This window comes from Phalacrocorax aristotelis, chromosome 2 (genome assembly GCF_949628215.1).
Source record: "Phalacrocorax aristotelis chromosome 2, bGulAri2.1, whole genome shotgun sequence".
NCBI classification, from domain to species: domain Eukaryota; kingdom Metazoa; phylum Chordata; class Aves; order Suliformes; family Phalacrocoracidae; genus Phalacrocorax; species Phalacrocorax aristotelis.
In genome coordinates, this window is record NC_134277.1 from 27,710,103 (window position 1) to 27,730,505 (window position 20,403).

General features: G+C 39.6%; 1 protein-coding gene across 5 annotated transcripts in view; it reads left to right on the forward strand.

Annotated features, from left to right (window-relative positions):
• Positions 1-20,403, forward strand: part of PPP1R9A (protein phosphatase 1 regulatory subunit 9A) — a 154,923-nt gene that overhangs the window by 97,471 nt on the left and 37,049 nt on the right. For all 5 annotated transcript variants that reach the window (XM_075082855.1, XM_075082854.1, XM_075082856.1 and 2 more), the window contains exon 6: positions 12,755-12,890. In XM_075082855.1, coding sequence (XP_074938956.1) covers positions 12,755-12,890 — 136 coding nt within the window. The remainder of the gene's footprint in view (positions 1-12,754; positions 12,891-20,403) is intronic.

A 20,403-nucleotide genomic window follows, 5' to 3' on the forward strand; every position in this document is an offset into this window, starting at 1 on the left:
TTGTTGCTATGTAAACGCCTTCTGCTGTTCCTGTGGCGGGTGTCCCAGCTGAACTACAAGTGTGTAGGCAATGTACAATTGCATGTCCCCCCTAATTCAAGGCAAAGCAACTTCATGAATCCTCCTTTCACAGGGGAAATCACACACGTATTTACTCATGTCTGCTATTTAATAGTGTCAGTTTAATGGATTTTATAGAATTGTTTATGTAACTATAGTTACCTTGTGGTCATAGCATAAACTGTGTGTACCTTTCTTCTGCCTGGTGTCCTGTACACACAGAGATTTGTGTGCATTTCACTGGCATGACGTCACGTTTATAACTCCCAGCATTACATATATGCAGTCGTTTTGTCCTTAATCTAGTCAAAGTGCACGCTAGTTTTTGTAGCAGGGTCTATTATGTGAGATCTGTTGCAAAGGAAGGACATTCATGAAGAGAGTGACATTAAAGCTACTTCTTAATTCTTTGCAATAAATGCAGTCAATACCTCTTCAGGGAGCTTGCATAATACCAATACTCAGTGATTTATTTTTCTACTTTGAGCCTTCTGAACACTGAATGATCCTGACAGTGGAAGTCATTGACCTAGAATAGATTTTTGCAATGTTTCTGCCAGAAAAAAAATATCCAGGCTGTCTGTAGATGACAGAGTGAAGAATCCATGAAAATGAAGGCATGGCTTTTACCTTTTGAACTTTTCTAGGTGAGGGTGAAAGGGGGGGAAAAAAGAGCAAACGTAAGCATCTATGATTATTTTATCCATTGTTTGAAGTATTGGACTATTTGGAAGGGTTGTCATACCATAATGGAAGATCATTGACCCAACCAATTTGTCTTCTCCAATGATAATAAATTCAATTGTTCTTTCTTATAATATAGGAAGATCTTTTTCCTTCTTATAGGAAGATAGTCAGCACCCACCAGATGTACTCTGGTAGCATAAGAGACAAAGGAAAGAGAGGGGATTCCTTCATAATCCCAGCCGGCAATCAGCTTCTGTTTTTAGGGATGTGAATTAGTGTCCTCGTGACTCTAATCTGGCAAATAAAACTATGAATGCTCTTTCAATTGATGTAAATATCAAGTCTTCTTCATAATTTTGCTCACCCATTTAGTTTACTAATATCTCATATTAGTGGATTTCAGATTTTGATTATATACAGGAGAGATTTTCCTTTGAAATGTGTGTTTGTTTTCAATATCACTCCTGCTCTAAGATTAATGAACCGAGCAGAGGGCAGCACCAGACTAATATCACTAATTGTTCTGTGCTTCTTCTGACCCCATTTAGGATGTAATCCATCAACTTGAAGTTTGCAAGTGGTGCCCACAATCATAAAAGATAGGATAAGTTGGCAGCTCGACAGTGGGAATCCTTTTCTGCACTGGAGTTTCTCCTATGTTATTTTGCTTGCAGTCTCCTCATGGAATGTAGTGCTGAGTAGCAGACCTGAAGTTCTTTAGAGTTGCTTGGGTGATGGTGCGTGTCTGTGACCCCAGCCTTTTCCCCCTGTTCTTCATCATAATGAAAGGGTGCTAGGGGACCCTAATGTCTTCACCAGAGAAAGATCACTTGGAGACTTGTGTGCCTCCAGGGAATTTTGTTTTTTCTTGAGCACACCCACAAGAGAGAAAATAGAATTATTTTACAGGGAAAACCTTGTCCTTTTACCATACTTACCAAGTCTCTGTTGCTCCTAGGAAAAATACAGGAGCTTTCAGTGGGGTCTACACTGCTCTGCCTTACTGGATACAAAGATTCATGCCCATGGAGCTCTGGGAAAGGCAGGGTCTCAGGAAAGGAAGACATGGTCCTAGGAAGACTTACTGCATTGATAAGTGGAAAGAGTCTTGCATGGGGGAGAGTCATTGGACAACCCCAGTCCTTCCTATGCTGATTGTATGCTTTTGTCATTATTGCTTTCCTCTGAAAGGTTTCTTTTAAGGAAGTTAACTGAATTGAGTGTTTTACTGGAGAGACGAATTTTAAATTCCGTGTCTTCCTTCTGTATCCTGTCGTATGAATGTGACTAAGCATTTTCTCAGCTTTCCAAACTGTTGCTAGGCACTGAGCGGATGCTCTCCTGATGCTTTCTGAGTCAGTTCTTGAGTTTTCAGAACCTGTGCAAAAACTGTTTGGTTTCTCATGATTTGCACCACCTTGAAAGTAATTAATTATATTAGTTGTAACCTACCAATGAGTTTACCAGTTTTTGTTTAATTAAATTCTGCTGAAATGTGTCAAAGTCTTCCCATCTTAATAAAGAATCTAAATAATTAGTTAGCACATTTTGCCATGTTTAATTAACCTTCTAGATCATTGAAGAGTAGGTTCTAACAATTGCAGCATAACTATCAAACCCTGGGGCTTTCCACTATTAACTATCCTCTGTTCTAATAAAGATTCATTTATTACCATTTTTTTGTTTTTCTTATCTGGATAGTTTTAATTCAAAGCAGGGGTTTGTCTCAACTCCCACTCCACTGCAATCTTCCAGACAAAAATGAAGTTTTTTACTTTTCTTTTAGATAGCTCTTCTACAAGGAGCAGTTAGAGTGTGAAAAGTGAAAATATTCGCTTCTTAATTAACACCAATTTGATATGTCATTTATTCCTTCTTCAGCTAATACCGCACCCCATCTTGAGCTGATTTTTTTTTCTGGAAAATATACTGTCTTAGAAAATAGTATTTGCATGCCTGCTGTTAGTTTTGTTTAGCATCACAACATCTGGAAGGGTAATTTATACAGTCATGTCTTTGCAAGCACTAAGATACTACAGAGGACAGATGAAGTCAACTGCAGGCTCTAGCCAGCAGCAGTATACCCCGGCAGGAATGTTGTTTGCTCACAGTAACAGTGAACAGCATCTCTTTAGTTTTGTGACTCCTTCCCCTAGATAATAACCTTCTTTTCTTCCAGTGTGCATGCCTGTGCAGATTTTCTCTTGCTCCTTCTTGCTTTCCCTATCTGTGCTTTTATCCTATGAAACAGCTGTGTCCTTTTAAACATTTGCAGGCATTCCTCATACTGCAGATCCACATTGTGGAAGCGGCTGGAGAGATTTGTGCTGCTTCTCAGTCCTGGGTAATGCAACAGGACCCAAAAGCAAAAGATACCACAGTCCATGTGTGATACAGAAAACTGGATTATGTTGCCTTTTTTCTGGCTGGGGGTGATGGTTTTGTTCTTCCTTTCCTTGTCTGTTTCTTTTTGCTTGAATCCAAGTGCTGGAGCCAAGGAGAGGAAAAAAAAAAAAGGAGGAAAGAAAAGCCCTTTGCTCTGCAGTGTTGATTGCTGAGCCCCCATGAAGGGCTGCTTAAGGAGCCATGTGTGCTTGGTGCACTTTCTGCATCTTTGATAAACCTGAATCATGGACACAGCAGAAACTAAATTCGTGGTGCCTTGCACCACAATAGTGTAAACTTCTCCTGTTTTTTCCACGATGGCTATACTGAAGGTTTAGTAATACGAGCTGTTTTCTGTCTGGTCTTTGCAAAGAACTCCTGCAAGTGCTGGTAATCATTCTATAAGACCACCAGGAGCATCATGCTGAACAATGTGAAAAATCACTCCCGAGTACTGTGACCCCTTAGCACTGGTGAGGTAAGACTGCATTCATCACTGCTTTGCTGGTTTATATTCTTTGGCTGTGCCTGCTGCAGTAGATGAACTGTGCCTCGGACTGTTCTTTGGCGCTGAGGCCAGCTGGCGCCAGAGTGGTCGATGCTCATACTGTTAAACTTTCTACCTTTCAGAGCAGGGTGGCCATATCCAAATTGTCTGTTGGAAACATCCAAGCTAACTCCGAGCTTTTGCTAACTCCTGGACTGTGTCTGAGTATTATTTGGTAGAATATTAGCTAACTTGAGCCAAACCATTCCAGAGACTGTTTCAGTGATTTAAGAGTGTAGATGATCAATTACTAGTGCTTGGGAGCATTCCCTGGCACGATTAATTTACTGGCGTAAACATAGCCCCTATGTCCTGAGATCTTGCTAATTTGAATTTTATGGTAAGTTACTTATCGCAATATATGCACATTTGGACAGGAAATTGTAAGTTTGAGTATGAAATATATAGAGAAATCTTGATTTAAAAGATTTGGCTGAATTATAAACCATTTTGCTAGATATCTAGAGCATTGTTTTTAAAATTAAGTGTAACATGAATTAATAAGATTCAGCAGGGCTGGATTTCATTAGGAGTGGCTTTTCTTTTCCTTTCCTGGAAAAGGAACCACTTGACAGGTTTGGAATCGCTTCATCCTCAAGTTGGTTGGATTTTTTTTTACTTGTTCAAAGTCCAAGATACTGTGCTGTGGAAGCTCCCATCCAGTTTTGGTGTACCTTGATTAATGTGATACAACATTGTGACAGCTGGGCAGAAATACCCACCATTCATCCTTGCAGGATAACTTGCCAAGCCACAGGGATGGTGCTGTGGGCGCATTTAGCTGCCCCTGGACTGTGCTTCGAAGGTGGTCCAGCTTGCCTAGAATCTGGATCACCTAATCATCCAGATTAAGAACATGGTCTGAACTCAGAAGCTTACTTGTGACCCATCTGTATTTTCTTCCTGCATTGCCTTCCCATGGATGCCAGCGAGGGTGAGGGCGAAGGAAGGCATATCTCACCTCAAAATGCAGTCAGATTTTAGAAACTTTCCCAGGTAGCACTTGTACCTTTTGATCAGAGCTGACATGTGTGGTTCACTTGCATTCAGGTACGTTTAAGCATAGATTTACAAATGTGTTTCTTTAAGCTGGCCATTCCCATGTGGTGCTATAGAGAATGCTGATTAAATGATCATAAGGTGTTCAAGGAAACATTTTATGCAAGCATTTTGTTGGGATACTGTCAGGCTGTCTGGAGGAGATGGAAGAGATTCTCCACCTGCTTACACAGAAGAGGAGAGCAATGTAAGGACCAGAACCTGGAGAGGTGCCAAAACATTGAATCATGTGGCTAATTTTGAAGTACTCTTGAATAAAGCTAATGTGTCAGTGAGTTCCTAGACTAGTATTTATTTCTGTGGGAATAATTAATCTAAGTGCATTAATATTGGTGTGTGGGGTTTTTACATGACTTCCTGATCGTTTGACTCGATATCTCTTTTGTGTTGATAGTAGCATAGCTACAAGGGGCTTGTATCCAAAATGCTGTGGAGAGACTTCTGAGGCTCTTCTAGTGCTTCAGCTATTACTATGCTGCTCGTCCACCAGCACCTTTGATACTGCTGGGTAAGACCTTGAGTATGTCACTGAAGAATAGCTGTGAGCAGGTTGAAAGCTCATGGGTAAGAATTAGAGACAGAGGCAACAAAGGAACATTGTGGTTGATGTCTACCACAGGGCACCTGATCAAGGGGAGCCTATAAATTTTAATTGCCCCTCTACTCCACTCTGGTGAGACCCCACTGGGAGTACTGCACCCAGCTCCGGAGCCCCCAACACAGGAAAGACATGGACCTGCTGGAGCCAGTCCAGAGGAGGACCACAAAAACAATCAGAGGCATGGAACACCTCTCCTATGAAGAAGGGCTGAGGTTGTTCAGCCTGGAGGAGAGAAGGCTCCAGGGAAACTTTATTGCAGCCTGTCAGTACTTAAAGGGGGCTTGTAAGAAAGATGGGGACAAACTTTTTAATAAGGCCTGAAGAGATAGGGCAAGGGATAATAATTTTAAACTGAAAGAGAGTAGATTTAGACTAGATGTAAGGAAGACATTTTTTACAATGAGGGTGGTAGAAGAGGTTGCCCAGAGAGGTGGTAGATGCCTCATCCCTGGAAACATTCAAGGTCAGGTTGGATGGTTGGGCTCTGAGCAACCTGATCTAGTTGATGATGTCCCTGCTTATTGCGGGGCTGTGGTGAGTGTGTGTGTGGACCATATGACTTTTAAAGGTCCCTTCCAACCCAAACTATTCTATGATTCTGTGTCACAGTGCTCTGGGGGCTAGGGTGGAAGGGCATAAGAGGTATTCTTGATCATGCCAGTCAGGTGGGATTGGCTGCATGACAGCCCCTAGTTGTGAAGCTGGTGTTGCAGGGGAGGCAGTGGTTTTCATGGACCTTCTTGGAGGAATGAAAAATGCTGGGGAGAGAAGGGATCCACCTGACAAAGTGGGGCAAGAGCATGTTTGTCAACAGGTACCATAATCTGGTTGGGAGGGAGGGTGACCTAGCCTTTGCTTTGGAACAAGTGACAAGCGAGTTCAGAGGTTATGGTTAGGGACTTACAGAGGACTTACACTGCTCCAGCATCTACTGTAAGGGTAACATGGTTCAGTGCAAGTAATCCAAGAGATTTTTGAAACGTATCAGAAATAACTTCTTGACACAAGTGTTCAGTGAGCCTCTGAAGGGAGGCAGTCTGCTGAATCTGTGACTCACAAACGGGTTTAAGACCAGTTTGGAACTGGTCAGTTCTTCTATGAAGGTTTAGGAGGTTAATGCTTTAGGAGCATTAGCCATGAAATCGTGGAGTTTAAGAACTGGAGAGAAATTAAGATGAACATTAGAATTACAACCCTGAACTTCAGGAGAGCAAATTTTGGCTTGTTCAAGGATCTGCTTGGCAGGATTCTATGGGACCACTGCCATGAACAATAGAAGAGCGCAGGAGACCTGCTTGATCTTTGAGGATATAAGGATACAAGAGGGGACTATGCAAAAGCCTTGCAAAAGTCAATTTAAGCAACATCTACTACTCTCCCCTCCTCCATGGAGCCAGGCCTGCGGCTCAGTGGGGCAGGAGACCTTGTTGCAATGGATACAGAGAAGTCTGAGATAAATTAATTACTGCTTTGCCTCAGGTTTTCCACAGATTGGCTAATAACCTGAATATTGTTGCGGGGTCATCTTCATGTTTCCTGTGTTCTCCAACAATTTGCCTCAGGGCAGCAAAGGCATTGGAGTACAAGGGTCCATATATGGCTCTTGATACCTTTTGTGCCTGCTGCCCATGCACCATATGCCAGACTTTGTCATGGTGTGCTGTGACCATTGGTCAATCGGTATGAGTATGGTTATGCAAGTGAAATAGATGAGCCCTTGTTTAATTCAAATAATTTATCATTAAAATGATAAAAAATAAAAAAAAAAATACTAACCAAACCACTACTTCAACAACGTCAACAGCAAGTCACGCAGCACACACTGTGCACACATCTCATTCTTGACACGCTACTGTTACATGTCCCTAAGGCTCATGCCACAGCCGCACCAAGGAAGTCATGTCCCTGTGCATCCATCCTGACTGCCAACTGGGCAAAAAGGCACCCAAGTTGCCTCAAATCACTGATAAGTTGGAGTCTGCCGTCTGGGGTAAAATTCAGGGTACAGCACATAGCTTACCCCATCCTGCATCTGGGGAGAAAGATGGAGGCTACAGAACTTCTGCACAGTAGTTCAGCTTACTGGCAGCTCTATCTCCAGGGTCTGTGGAGGCTCTTCGCCAGTTTGCTTTTCTGTGCTGGCCTTACAAAGCCAGCATCTTGCACTAAGCATTACACAGGTTGCCTTGTCAGACATTTCTTACGTGACCTCAGATAACTTCATTCGGTCATTACCCCTTTCACCTACTGATGGTGGTTGTCTCATGTTACTTTGGGTGCTAGTTTCCAGGCAGAGTTGTTCACTTGTTTGTTTTAGTTTTGGGTCACTACCGTCACTAGTCTCCAGGCAAACCTTGTTTACTTCCTTCTATCAATCACCCTCAGTTCCTCTTGGTTACAGCTAAAAGTTTTAAAGATTGCTATGCACACGCTTGTCTCTGGTGCAAGGGAAGGCTGTGTGAGTTTACAGACAAGACAGAAGGCACTGTTAGCAAGTTTGCAGATGCGGTTAGGTAGGCTAACAGGCAGGGCTGCTATTCAGAGGGACCTCAACAGGCTGGAGGTGTGAGCTGGCAGAAACCTTATGAAGCAAAGGCAAATGCGAGTCCTGCATCTGGAGCAGCATAGCCCTGTGCGACACCGTGAGCTAGAGAGCAGCTGTGCAGGAAACACCCTGGGAAGAGGTGGAAAGAACACCTTCACTCCAAAGAAAAGAATGTGATGGCAAGCGTCTTACTGCTGTCTCAGACACCTTCCAGGAGGTAGAAAGGGTGAACCCAGATTCTTTGTATTCTCTGTGCCAGTACAACAGGCAATGAACAGAAGGTGCAGCGAGACATTCTGACTAGATATTTTCACCAAAAAAACCTGTACTGTGAAGATTCTCACACACTGGAACAGGTTGCATCCTATCACTAGAGAGATTCAAAACTGATCAAGGCCATGACAAAGTTGGCCCTGCTTTGAAGCGGGGGGCTTGGGGTGGACCAGAGCTCCCTTCCAGCCTAAATTATTCAGTGATTCAAAGAGTCTTCATGACTCTCTAAGTTTCAGATCATTTTCTCTGAACAGTGTAATGGAAGCTCATAGGCTGTGAATTCTGTATGTCCCGACAGCGACCTCTGCATCTGAGGCTGATGTCTTTTAAGAGAACTTGATCTTGTTCGTGAAAACCAGACAAGTTCCAGCTTGTGCTGCTGTAACTGAATAAAACTGTCTTCTTACAGGGTTCACACCACTTTTAGCACTTTGGATTAATTATATGGCTATTATCCTAATGGAAGCAGCCAGAGTAGGTAATTGAAGACTTATTGAAATAAATTAGATAAATGGTAGCGGAAGCAGGTTTGTGCTTTAAAGGTCAGAGGAAAGCCATTTTTAAAATCCAGCTGTAAAACTCCCCCAAATACAATGAAATTTACTGTACATTTATATTGACCAAACTATATTTTAGGAAAGGTTAAAAGACAAAACTGTGAATCCTGTTGCAGCAAAAAATCCCATTCTTTATTTCTTAGATTGAGTCCACTGTATTCCTACTTGATTTTTGTTGAGTTTAAGGGATCCATGATAAATTATTTTTAACTGAGCACTTAATGCCTGAAGTATTTTTAGGAGAATTCATCAATTCATGTCACTAAAAAACCATGCTGCAGAACTTCAGTTTCGTGTCATATAGGTGGTGCCTTTACACATTTTTCTGGTACTAAAGTTCTTTTGAAAATGGAAATATTTTTTAATGTAATCAATTCTTACAATAATGCTTCTGGTTCCCATGGTTGGTAAAAAGATCAATAAATTATTTTTTGCTATTTCAAGAAGCACAGGTCTGTGGATCCTCATTTAATGAAAGCTGGAAATATGCAGAAAGCCATATAGCAGGTGCACTTTAAAGTCACTAAATCATGACTGGATTGCAGGAGATGTAGGAGTTGCTGCCAGTTTCAGTAGAATGCTTTTCTTGACCACCATTACTGTAATTTAATTTTCAGTTTCTCCAGATATTGTATTTTTTTAGATCTTCTTAAATCTGAGAGTCAAATATTAATTATATTCCTAGCTCTGTCCCTGTTTTAACCACAACCAAAGAGAATATATCACAGCTGGTAATTCAGCTAGATTGTATGTAACTCTGAATATCAAGGTCAGTTCATGCCCTGCTTCTCTGTGATATTCTGTCCTCTCTCTTTTTTTGTGGACATCAGAAATAATCAGTAATGGCCTGATACTTAGTACAGTGATGGCTTGTAGTACAGCATCACAGATTTGCTGGGTTTTATTTTGCAGTTGCTGGCTTTAATAATTAAGGGGAATAATATCATGATGAGGTTTAAAGGCTTTAAAACCCTCACTTGTCTCTCATCCAGGAACATAATCAGCTTCTTAAATATATTATTGCTGATAGAATTTATAGTTCTTTTGTTATAATACTTTTGGCCCTTGAGACTAATTAATCAAGTCTGAAATGCATGTGCTTAATTTTGGTGAGCCAGAGTGATGAGAAATACATAATTAGCCACTTCATTGAAGTGTGTATATTATGGTTCGGTGACTAATTTTCTGGTCAGTGAATCATAACCTTATGTCTCTTTTTTTTGTATTTAAACACTTCAGATTATGATAGTTCTTGTATTTAAAGTAATTCTAGACATAAAGATCTAATTCATGCTTAGCATTTTAATAATTGCCTCCGCTTTACGGTTTTCTAAGGGAAATATTTATTAATCTCTCTTAAAATTATAAATTTATAATTTATGGCTTACTTTAGTTACAAGTTAAACATAATTATATGCAGCATGGTATTCTTAAGGTCATGGAATGTAACACGACAAAAGGTTTGGTTTAGTTTGTAAAAACTGTAATTGTTGGCTATGTAGTATTCCATTTTATAAATTTACAACTCTTTATCTAGAACTGACATCAACTGTAGATTGAATTCTTCGAAGTATATATTTTCAGACACCTTGGAAATGTCTCACTTTAAAGCAGTAAGTTGTAGGAAGATAAAATATTCCTTAGGTATTTCTATTTTGGAAAACATTTGCATTAAACTTTGTCATTGCTTTGAGGCTTTTAGTCATGTATCATCTAACAGCTTCAGGTATCATTGAGCAACTTCATTTTAACATGTAATTCAAGCCTTGGGAGTCACATCACTACAAACTGTGAGTGGCTTTGGCATGAGAAGAAAAAATCAATTAATAAGCTTTTACATCTTCATGTCCTACCTAAACTTGTTTGTCTGTGTGAAAATGTTATTGCATTGCAGTCTAATGTGTCAAAACCACTCCTAAATAATCAGGAGTTACCAGACTTCAGGAGCATTACATATTGTCTGTCCTAGGTTTTCAGTGTACAAAAATGATTGTAGGAAGCATTTCGAGTCTCTTATTTCCCAGGGGTGGTGAATTATCAGGCAGAGGGCAGGAGGTAATATGGTATTTGCATCAGTTTGTGTGGTTCCATAATTTACCACATGGATGATCTCCCTCATGTGTTTGCAAATGCGATGCTCTCTCTACTATGCATAAGTAATACACTCATGCATAATGTTGATTCAAATGTCGAAAATAAAAGGCGTTTTCCCCATATTTTCTTTCAATTTGTTTTTACATTAGAGGAGACAAATACGTAGCAAATACAGATCGAATCCTTTTTTACTTCACGTAGTAATATCAAAAGTTCATTGTTCCTCCCAGTTGAGACTGAAAACATGGCTGGTTTAGTCTTTGTAATACTTGGCTCTAAAATTAAAATTCAGAGGAAACAGGATCCGACTATGAGTCAGTATGCAGAACAGATGAAGTATAGTGCCATGAAGAAACATTCTTTTTCCTTCAGCCCAACAAGGTTTTTATCATTACTGAGAACCAATGTCGTATTTCGTAATAGTAGGATATGAGTGCCAGACTGATCTGTTTTGATCAGGATTAAAATGCTGATGTTATTTCCTTCATTTTGTTCTAGTTTCTGCTGTATTTTCTATAAATGTTTTTAAACTAAGACACTTTCTTGCAAATTATTTTCAGAGCCCCTTGTGTCGTTATTTCAAATGGAGTCACTCATTCTCACCTTTCAATTACTTTTGGAAGTAATTGCTGACTTGGATATTTTGATGATGTTGAAATAATCTCCAAATTATATTTCTTTCTGTAGTGCCTGACTTCATAGAGTCTGACAAATTGTTTGGCATAGGAAATGGACTCAGGGTCATTCACTCATGGGAAGTTGGCTTACACGTGGATGCCAAATCCCAAATGACTTTAACAGTGATAGGCAGTACTAATGAAAATAATTTTCTTCCCTGGGATACAGTGATACGCAGTACTGATGAAAATAATTTTCTTACATGGATTATAATGCACATTTCTACCTCTCATTCCAATAATAAATTAAATTCATCATTTGAGCCAAATGTTGTGGAAACAACTAATTTACCTTATGCAATATCTCACTGTCATCTGACTGTGCTTTTCAGCTCTGCATAATACTTTTTTCACCTGCAATTACCTAATTGTCTTTCTAGCCTGCCAAGAAAATGCTCCTTCAGCTTGACATCTTTAAAGTGTGCTTTTATTCAGCAGTTTACAGTGTGTTGGTACTCTATAACGGGTGTTTATCGTAAATACCATAGATAGCAAAATCTAATTATGGTTATGCCACTGAAAAAAAGTGTTACAATCCAAGTCAATTCTGAATCTCACTTGCAAGATTGGGAAGCAGTCTTGTGAGGCACTTCCCTTGTCTTTTATTAAGCCTAAGAAATGTGCTCCCAGTGTTCAGCAATAGCTAACAGTGGGGAAAAATGCTTCTTAGCAACAGAAGTTCACGAAATGAAAGATTTAAATGTGGCTTAAAATTAGGGAAATAGTGTCTGTCAGATTTAAAAATGTGGAAATAAGTTATCTGTTCTAGGCAGGAGGAAGGCAAATATAAAAGCTCAGAAATATCTTCTAAGTCAAGATGGAGAAAGAAGTTACTCTGGTGTATGTTCCTTTCACTATAAGCTGCCAGAAGCGTGTCTATCCTTTTACCGTGCATCTGGTCTTCTGTAGGCTTCTGGGAAATACATTGCTTTTAAGGGAATGGAAATGCTGACACATCTTTTAAAAATTGCCTCACTCTAGATCTGTGTCTGTAAAGTTCAAACTCAGAGAATCTTTTTTACTAAATTTGGGAGTGAAGGCTTTAGTGGTCACTTCTTACCCCCCTGCTGTAAATTCGGCCATGGTCTGATCACTCCTAGTCTTGCACACAGTGCCCTTCTGGCAAACGTCATCCACAGAACACATTTAAAATAATCACAGCCATGTATCTTTGGAGAAGGCGGCTACCCTCTATACAAGACAGAGCTAAAAGTCTAGAACTTTGGTAAAATAATAAGAGTAATATTTTTTCACTAATGTTTTGTATAGGTTTGTAATTGGACGAGAAAAACCGGGACAAGTGAGTGAGGTTGCGCAGCTGATTAGCCAAACTCTAGAACAAGAACGCCGCCAGAGAGAGCTGCTGGAGCAGCATTATGCACAGTATGATGCAGATGATGATGAGGTAACAGACTGTCTAGCATTTCACTATTTGGTGTTTTTTAATGTTCTGCTTTCTGTTCCTAATTCCTTCTTTTTAATTGTCACTCAGAGGTCAACTTCTGGCCCTCTCCATTACCTCTGCTGCTGATTTTTAAAGATTTTGAAGAACAAAGTTACTGAAAAGCTTGTCAGCATGGATTTAAAATATCTGTTTTGTTCCAGAAGAGCAAATACCAAATTGGTCGGTCGATGCTTCTGCAATCATTGGCCTTCCTCTGAAGGCATATGCTTTTCTGAAATAAGGGAATAAAGTTGGTTTGCTTGTGCACTGAAACATTATTTTTTTGTGAAAAGTGGTAAAAGTCACCTGCTAAGTTTTAGGGATTGAGGAAGTTTTAGACCTTTTTTTTTTTTTCCTGGAAGAATCAATATTCTTCTTAATTCAAAACGTTAAGAAATTTTCTGAAAATTCCAGGTGAGACCCCTCCTTCCACACACTGCTTTCTTTTTCTATGTGAACAGATATTCCACAGGATAGAGAATTAACCTACCTTGTCTAAAGCGTGTATTGATGTTCACAATTAGTGCCTGATGTCCCAATACAAAGGTTTTGAAACTATCAACTTTATGTAATAAATTTTCCATCATTTTTTTCCATTCTCTAAAAATTCCTAATATGCCGAAATACCAAGATACTTGGAAAGATTAATGAGAGAACTTTTTCAGAGACTATTGTCTGTGTTACTCCCTAGATTAGCTGCTGGGTTAAGGTAAAAGGCAGTTGTAACAAACTGCTACCACATAGCCCAAGCATACCACCTTCATTCTGCATTATCTTGAGCAATATTAATTGAAATGCCAGACTCCATATATTAGTAGTGTGTTTCCATCCTGGGCCAGATTTTTTATTTTATTTGTGGAAGGAGACAACAGAGAAGGGGAGAGAGAGAATTCATGCTCTGCATTTATTTCAGTTTAGTTTCCTTTAGGTCCTGAGTCAAGGCTTCTAAACAGTGAAACAGAGAAAAAAATACTCTGAGATAAAATCAGGAAAGACCTGGATTTTGAAACACACTGTTAAACTAGCAAGAGGTCAGAACAATCAGAAGTGTCCCAGACGGCTAAGTAAAAATCCTATCTAGCTCCAGTGATGTGTTCACTTACTTTAATTTCCACTGATATAAAAATAAAAATATTCTCATATGTTTTAGAATGAATCCTGTAATAGGTGTATATTTAACTCATATAAATAAAAGTTGTACTTGTCTGATTGGGAATGCGTATGGATGTGTGCCTGTGCGGGACCATGAAGGCTAGAAGATCCAGATTCTCTCTGTTCCCTCCTCAAATTATAGAAAATGCAAGTCTTCTAACTTCTGTTTAGTCTAGAATTAAAATTCAAGATCTTGACTAATTTTCTGAAGGAACTCTATCATCTCCTCAAAAACAAACAAAAGACAATTCCCCCTAGCCTTTGGAACAAGAGACTACTTACAACTCATCACAGTGCACTGTAGACACCAGGGTTTGAAGACCTGTGATACCATTTTATGGTAAGCATAGTCTGATAGCTTTCATATTGGTAGGAGAGATGTGTCCTAAACGCCAGGTGCTCCAATCCTTCTCACTGTGTACTGGCACGTAGAGGGACGTGTGGCTGAAGGCAGACCTGTGTGAGTAATTGATGCATTACACCTTTTACCTGGAGGATGCATCCACCTGCAAAAGATCTCAAAGGTTTGTGTTGCTTACCTTCATGCATCACACAGATGTCGTAACTCAAGATCTGGCAATAAAGAAAACGTTGAAACCATATAGATCAATACTGATCCTGGCAGTACCTCAACCTTCAGTAAGGATTGTTGCTGTGCTGATGCTGACAGTGACACTTCTGTACTGATGACCATGCAAGTGTTTCTTAGCACAATAGTGAGAGAGGACGGGGATGAGCGGGTATCAGATACTTTTTGTGATGTGTCTTGCGGTCTTTACAATTCAGTGGTTACAAACTCTTAGGCCCTGTTCACTGCATAAATGTTTAACACAAAAAACCTAAATGCACGAAGTGTTTTCTGTTGGTAGTGCCTTTGGATGATAGAAAATAAGATTGGCCAAGTAATTAACAGAATTAAAGGCATCTTTTCTTATCGTAGTGCTACATTGAGGATGACAACCACCTCTGTGACCATGACATGTGCTTTTTGGACATTAGCATTTGCAGTGCAAAGGGGAATTTTATGCAGTAAGCGAGGAAAGGAGGAGGAAGAAAGGAAAAGACATTTACCAGGGGAGATCCAGAGTATCATCAAAGATCTCTTTTGGAAGGAGAAGGAATTAGGCTTTAGAACAAATGCCGTTCTCAAAAACTGCATTGAGATCATTGAAGGTCATACCCATTTCCTACTGGATGCCATTTATATATTTGGGAGGGGCGTGATAAACCTTATGCTCGTTCTGGAGTGTAGTTACTAAAGTTTGCAACGAGGCATGTTCCCTTTCTTAATTAACAAACTTACCAGAAGTAGATTTTATTGGGAACCTGCAGCAACCCTGAATTTTTTTTTATCACCTGCCCATGTCATCCGAGTAAACTCACATACCTTGCACCATTCGCAGGCAATTGACACTGCGGAAGGTGTGATCTAATGCACATTAGACACAGTTCAAATATATTTTTGGTCACTGTAGGCACTTCTACTCTATTTACCGTCAAATGCAAGCATTACTACTTTGAGCTCACCTTGCTTTGTGAGGGCAAACATGGCTGGGTTTATGTTGCTATATGCCAGACACCACTGCCAGCCTAGCCTTCTTTGGGTCTGGTAAGCAGGGCATCTTTTGGGCAAGAAAACCTCAATTTACACTGGCTGAGTGAATAGCCACAAATGTACAAAAAACTCTACCCTTTCAAGTCCATTTCCTCAAAGTGATAGTGATTCTGACTGCATGTTCTTCAGGAATATTTGGATTGCCAACGTAAGGAGCTTCGTGCTGAGGTGGCACAGAATTATACAGGAGTTGCTCAGTCTTAGAGCTATCAAACTTTCATACAGTTCTTGAAATACAGTAACATGGACCTCCAGCTACAATGCTGAATAAATAAACAAGAAAATGATCTTTACTGAACCCTCCATTGAGGCTGTCAAATTCCGAGCCTCAGAGACTTTATCACAAAGACAGCAATAACTTATCAGATTTCTGGAGCAGGAAATTGGTGATCTGTGTTTGAGTCCTGGGGTCACTGCACCTGGCTGTGTTTGCTAGAGCTGGTCAAATCACAGGAAGAGAGCATGTGCCAGGCATGTGCAAGTCCTGGTGTTTTGTCTTGCTGTGCCACCAGCTGGCTGGATTTCCTCTGCTTTGAAAATTAGGACAGTCTTCATCATAGCCCAAACAGCATCTGGCTATTTTGGAAGGATCCAAGTTCTTTAAAATAGCAGCATTATGGAGACAATTTTGACTTCTGCCAGCCAGTGTGCACTGGACTTGAGTCAGATGCTAAATTAGAGAGGCATGTTTTAGTCTGCTGTAACTTCTTATTCCATTGCCTTGCAGGAATGTTACATGACAGTTATTTGTTGGGAAAGGTTCACAGTAATACACATAGTGTTTCCAAATTACTATATAAGTAATCCTGAAAGAAACATCGTTTGCTATATAAATGCCCTGTGTCCCTGCACTTCAGAATCTGCTGTTATCACGGACTGCAGGTCATCACAAGGTTGCAGGATGCTTTCAGGTGCTCCTTCATTTAAGTCTCTGCATGACAACACAAGAACCTTGTGCAGAACTGACGAACACTAAAAGAAAAGGGATGCCCACAATGGGGTCCATGCAAAAACAAGCAGGATAAACGTGCAACAGCTCACGATTTGTTGTTAAGCTCCCACGAGCCAAGGAGAGCCAGTACTATCAGTTATTTCTCAAGTACTACTTACTATAGGCAGTGTTGGCATTTCCTAATGAGCCTGTGCTATCTCCAATAAATCTGGGAGAGTATGTTGTTTCAGGTCCTGCCTCTAGAGAGGCACCTGCAGAGTTTACTCATCACCAGTTCATCTAGCTCCCTAAAATCCTACATCCTTTAAATTTATTGAATCCTGTCAGAAAACGAAACTCAAAAGCTTTGGAGTAGGCACTGTCTTTGTGTTTCCTACTTAGTGTGTTAAGTATGACCTGAACCTGTATCCTTGACTGAATCCTTTTCACTTCCCCATGTTAACACAGTGTTCTGTGCACATTTTAGTCAAATTCTGCCATTCTTGGACTTTTGATTTGAACATAGTATTATCTTCACATTCTACAGTGAATGGCAGAAGTCATGTAAAGCAGGTGACCTGTTCCCTGAAGGCTGCGTATGGTAGTGCAGGATGAGAAATTAGTAACATATTGCAGAATTCTAATCACTCTGTGGCCATGGACAAGTAGTTTTATGCAAGTGATATTTTAATTTATTTTAATATCACTAACAGTCTTTTGAATATTTTTTCATTTTTAATTCACATTTATCAGAATATTCTGAGAGCAAAGCAACATTAGAACCATTGAAGAAAATCTTGACACACGTGAAAAGAAAAATATTGCAGTGATGTGCTTGAATGTCTAACACCTAAAGAACACATTTGTTAAATGTCTTTCAGAGAGTACAGTTTTTCCAACGTCATTAATAAGAAGCACTCCTGTAAAAGCGATGATTGATACTATACCATTGTATTTTTCTTTGCTCTTTTGAAAGAATTAAGTATAAACCATCCAATTTATGAAATTAAGCGGTAGGCTTGAGTTATTTTTATAGTTCTTCAAATGGTGTTCCCTGATTGTGGGAGAGTTTCAGCACAAACAAAAGATTTAGCTTGATGCAGCCTTTGTTATGGTGATTTGGGGAAGGTCTGTCTGCGTTATCCTGGCTGGTGCTGCCGCTCCTTCTTCCTGCTTTGGAGTTTTAGGCCCATTTTAAGAATTTACAAGGCAGTTAAACAATGTGAGTAACACATTTTCCCCTTTAAAGTGGGAAATTGCAGTTCATGTTTATAAAGATAATTTCATGCTATTCGTTGTGATAGCATACAGCAAAATTGAATGGCTAATATCAGAAGATATTGCTGTGGATGGGATAAGCCTAAGCCCTAGGTGCTACTGAAATGAGAAATAGCTCTTTTGCATGGATGAATTTTGCTCACCAATCCAGAATGAAGAGTCCAAGATTTTCTTTCAGGAGCATGTAAGTTTTCATTGACTATTGAGTAAAAAAATATTCTTGCTGTTGACAGCTAAGAAAACAAAATGTATTGCAAGAAACCTCAGGCAGCTACAACAACAACTAGCTTACTGGCACGTGGTCTGAACAGGTTCTGGTAGCTTCATGTGAAACAAAAGCCAGCAGAAGTAATTTTTTGGGGGAAAGTATGTTTCATGTAGTTTATGGCATATATTTCCTTAAAGCACACATCGGTTCTTTTGAACCTGTAATTTGTGTTTCATGTGATTGTAAGATCGGATTCCTTTCTTTTGAAGACGAAAGCAGAAGTCCCATTTATTTCTGTGTTCTGTAATGTGTTTGTGTCATCCTGCTGGCTTGTTTACCTGAGCAAACTACAATGCTTTGCTTTGATGACTACTTCTTGCATTAATTGACGCAAAAATGACTGTGCCCATCAACACTCATTATGTACAATTTGAGGCAAGATTTTCCTTTGTGTTCATTTTAAGCTGTCTGATGTCCTTCTGCAAACACTCTGGCTCCTGAGGCCAATAGGATATTGCTGGCTCTTGAGTTTTTCCCCATTATAACTTAGTCCTTCATATGTGTTAGTTTTTCTTTTTGTATGAAGCACTTCTTTTTAGTTTAAGTCTTTGAAGGAGGCAGTTTTAACTAAACTCATCTGGTTTATTCTTTTACCGAAATTGGTAAATATAATCAGGATTTTGCATTAAATTAATATAAACCTTTAAAATGCATGTGTAGCTCAGCAGTTCTGGTTTTTTACATAAACTGCGCATGGGTTTGCTAGTTAACGATCCTATTTCTGCCTCTTCTTTGCATGCTTCGGACATTTCCGTGCCACTGCTGATGGACCTGCCAACATGTTTTTTTCATGTAGAAATGATAGCTATGTATCACCTTACAGATTTTTCAGGGATAATGACTGCAAAATTGGCAGTACATGGGTTGTGCTAATATTTTGTCCCCACAATAATTCATTTCATTCAAACCTTGCTAGGATTTCAGAGTTAGTTGTTCCACTTCTCATCACCCTGATGGTGTGTGGAGGTGGTTATATGCTCCTGGAAAAAGCCAGGAGAGTTAGCAGCCTAATTTTCTGTTTAGACAGTAGCTGCGGGGCATAAAATAGAAAGAGAAGCTACTACAAGTATAGCACAACAGAAGATTTTGTGTGTGCGTGTGATATCTAGACATACAAAATGATAAATTTAATTTCAGGTGTTGTTTTGTTTAGCTGTAATGCTGACATGCCTGAGAACGCCAGTGAGATGGATTGTGTGTTCTTTGCTTCTGTTTAAATAAGGAAAAAGGAAACAAAACCAGCTGTTAACTTTGTTGAAGACTACTGAGGTTCTTAGTACATATAAAGTATGTAAACTAAATGTTTACTGTTTATTTCATTGGAGGATATGTAACTATTTATAGAGACAGAGATACCTCTCCTAAGAAATGGCTTGCATTAACAGTGACATTTAAAGTATGGATGGGTTGTGCATGTTGGTGGCTTACCTTCTTTTTGATAGTCCTTTTAACATCAGAAGATTTTACCAAATCATTCTATGCTTTCTCTGTGTTTTGATTGTCTTTGTTTTTTAAAACTTTAGTGGTTTTCAAAAAGGAGCATATAGATTTTTCATGATCTTTAAAGGTCCCTTCTAATCCAAACCAGTCTATGATTCTATGACTCTGTGTGCTATTTATCCAGTAAATGGTGATATATTATTGCAAGTGTATCACCCTGTTGTTGGATGCATACATATCTTTTCTGTCTCTGTGTACTTGTGTACCTAGTCTTAATATGCTTCCATGCACTGCTTTTAGTTGAGAGACTTACATAAGCCTAAACAACAGCTGGAAAACTAAATTAAGGTAGAAGTTGAGATTTGAACTGTTGTTTGGAAATCTGACTTCTTAGCTGCTGTTCTGAAAAAATTTTTTGACAAAAAATGACACCAATAGATAATCCCAGCACTACTGGGAATATACTTCTGATAATAGTATTATGTGCCTTTATCTTAGGAACTGGAAGCTCATGAACAAAACCTTGATCAGTTCTGTTAAAATTTTGGTGTTTGGTGTATAAACATGAGAAGGGCTGCACCCCTTCCCCCGCCCTTCCTTTTCCATGTATTTATTGAGTCCCAGGCTTTATAAATCCAGATGTGGCCCTGAGGGAAATGTTTGCTTTATAATATGTTTGCATGCTCATTTTCATAGCCAGCAGGCTGTTTGTGATCCTTACATGACGTGCTCCAGCTTCCAGAGGGACCCCAGCTGAAGCGAAGTGGTACCCAGCCACCTTAGGCATGGG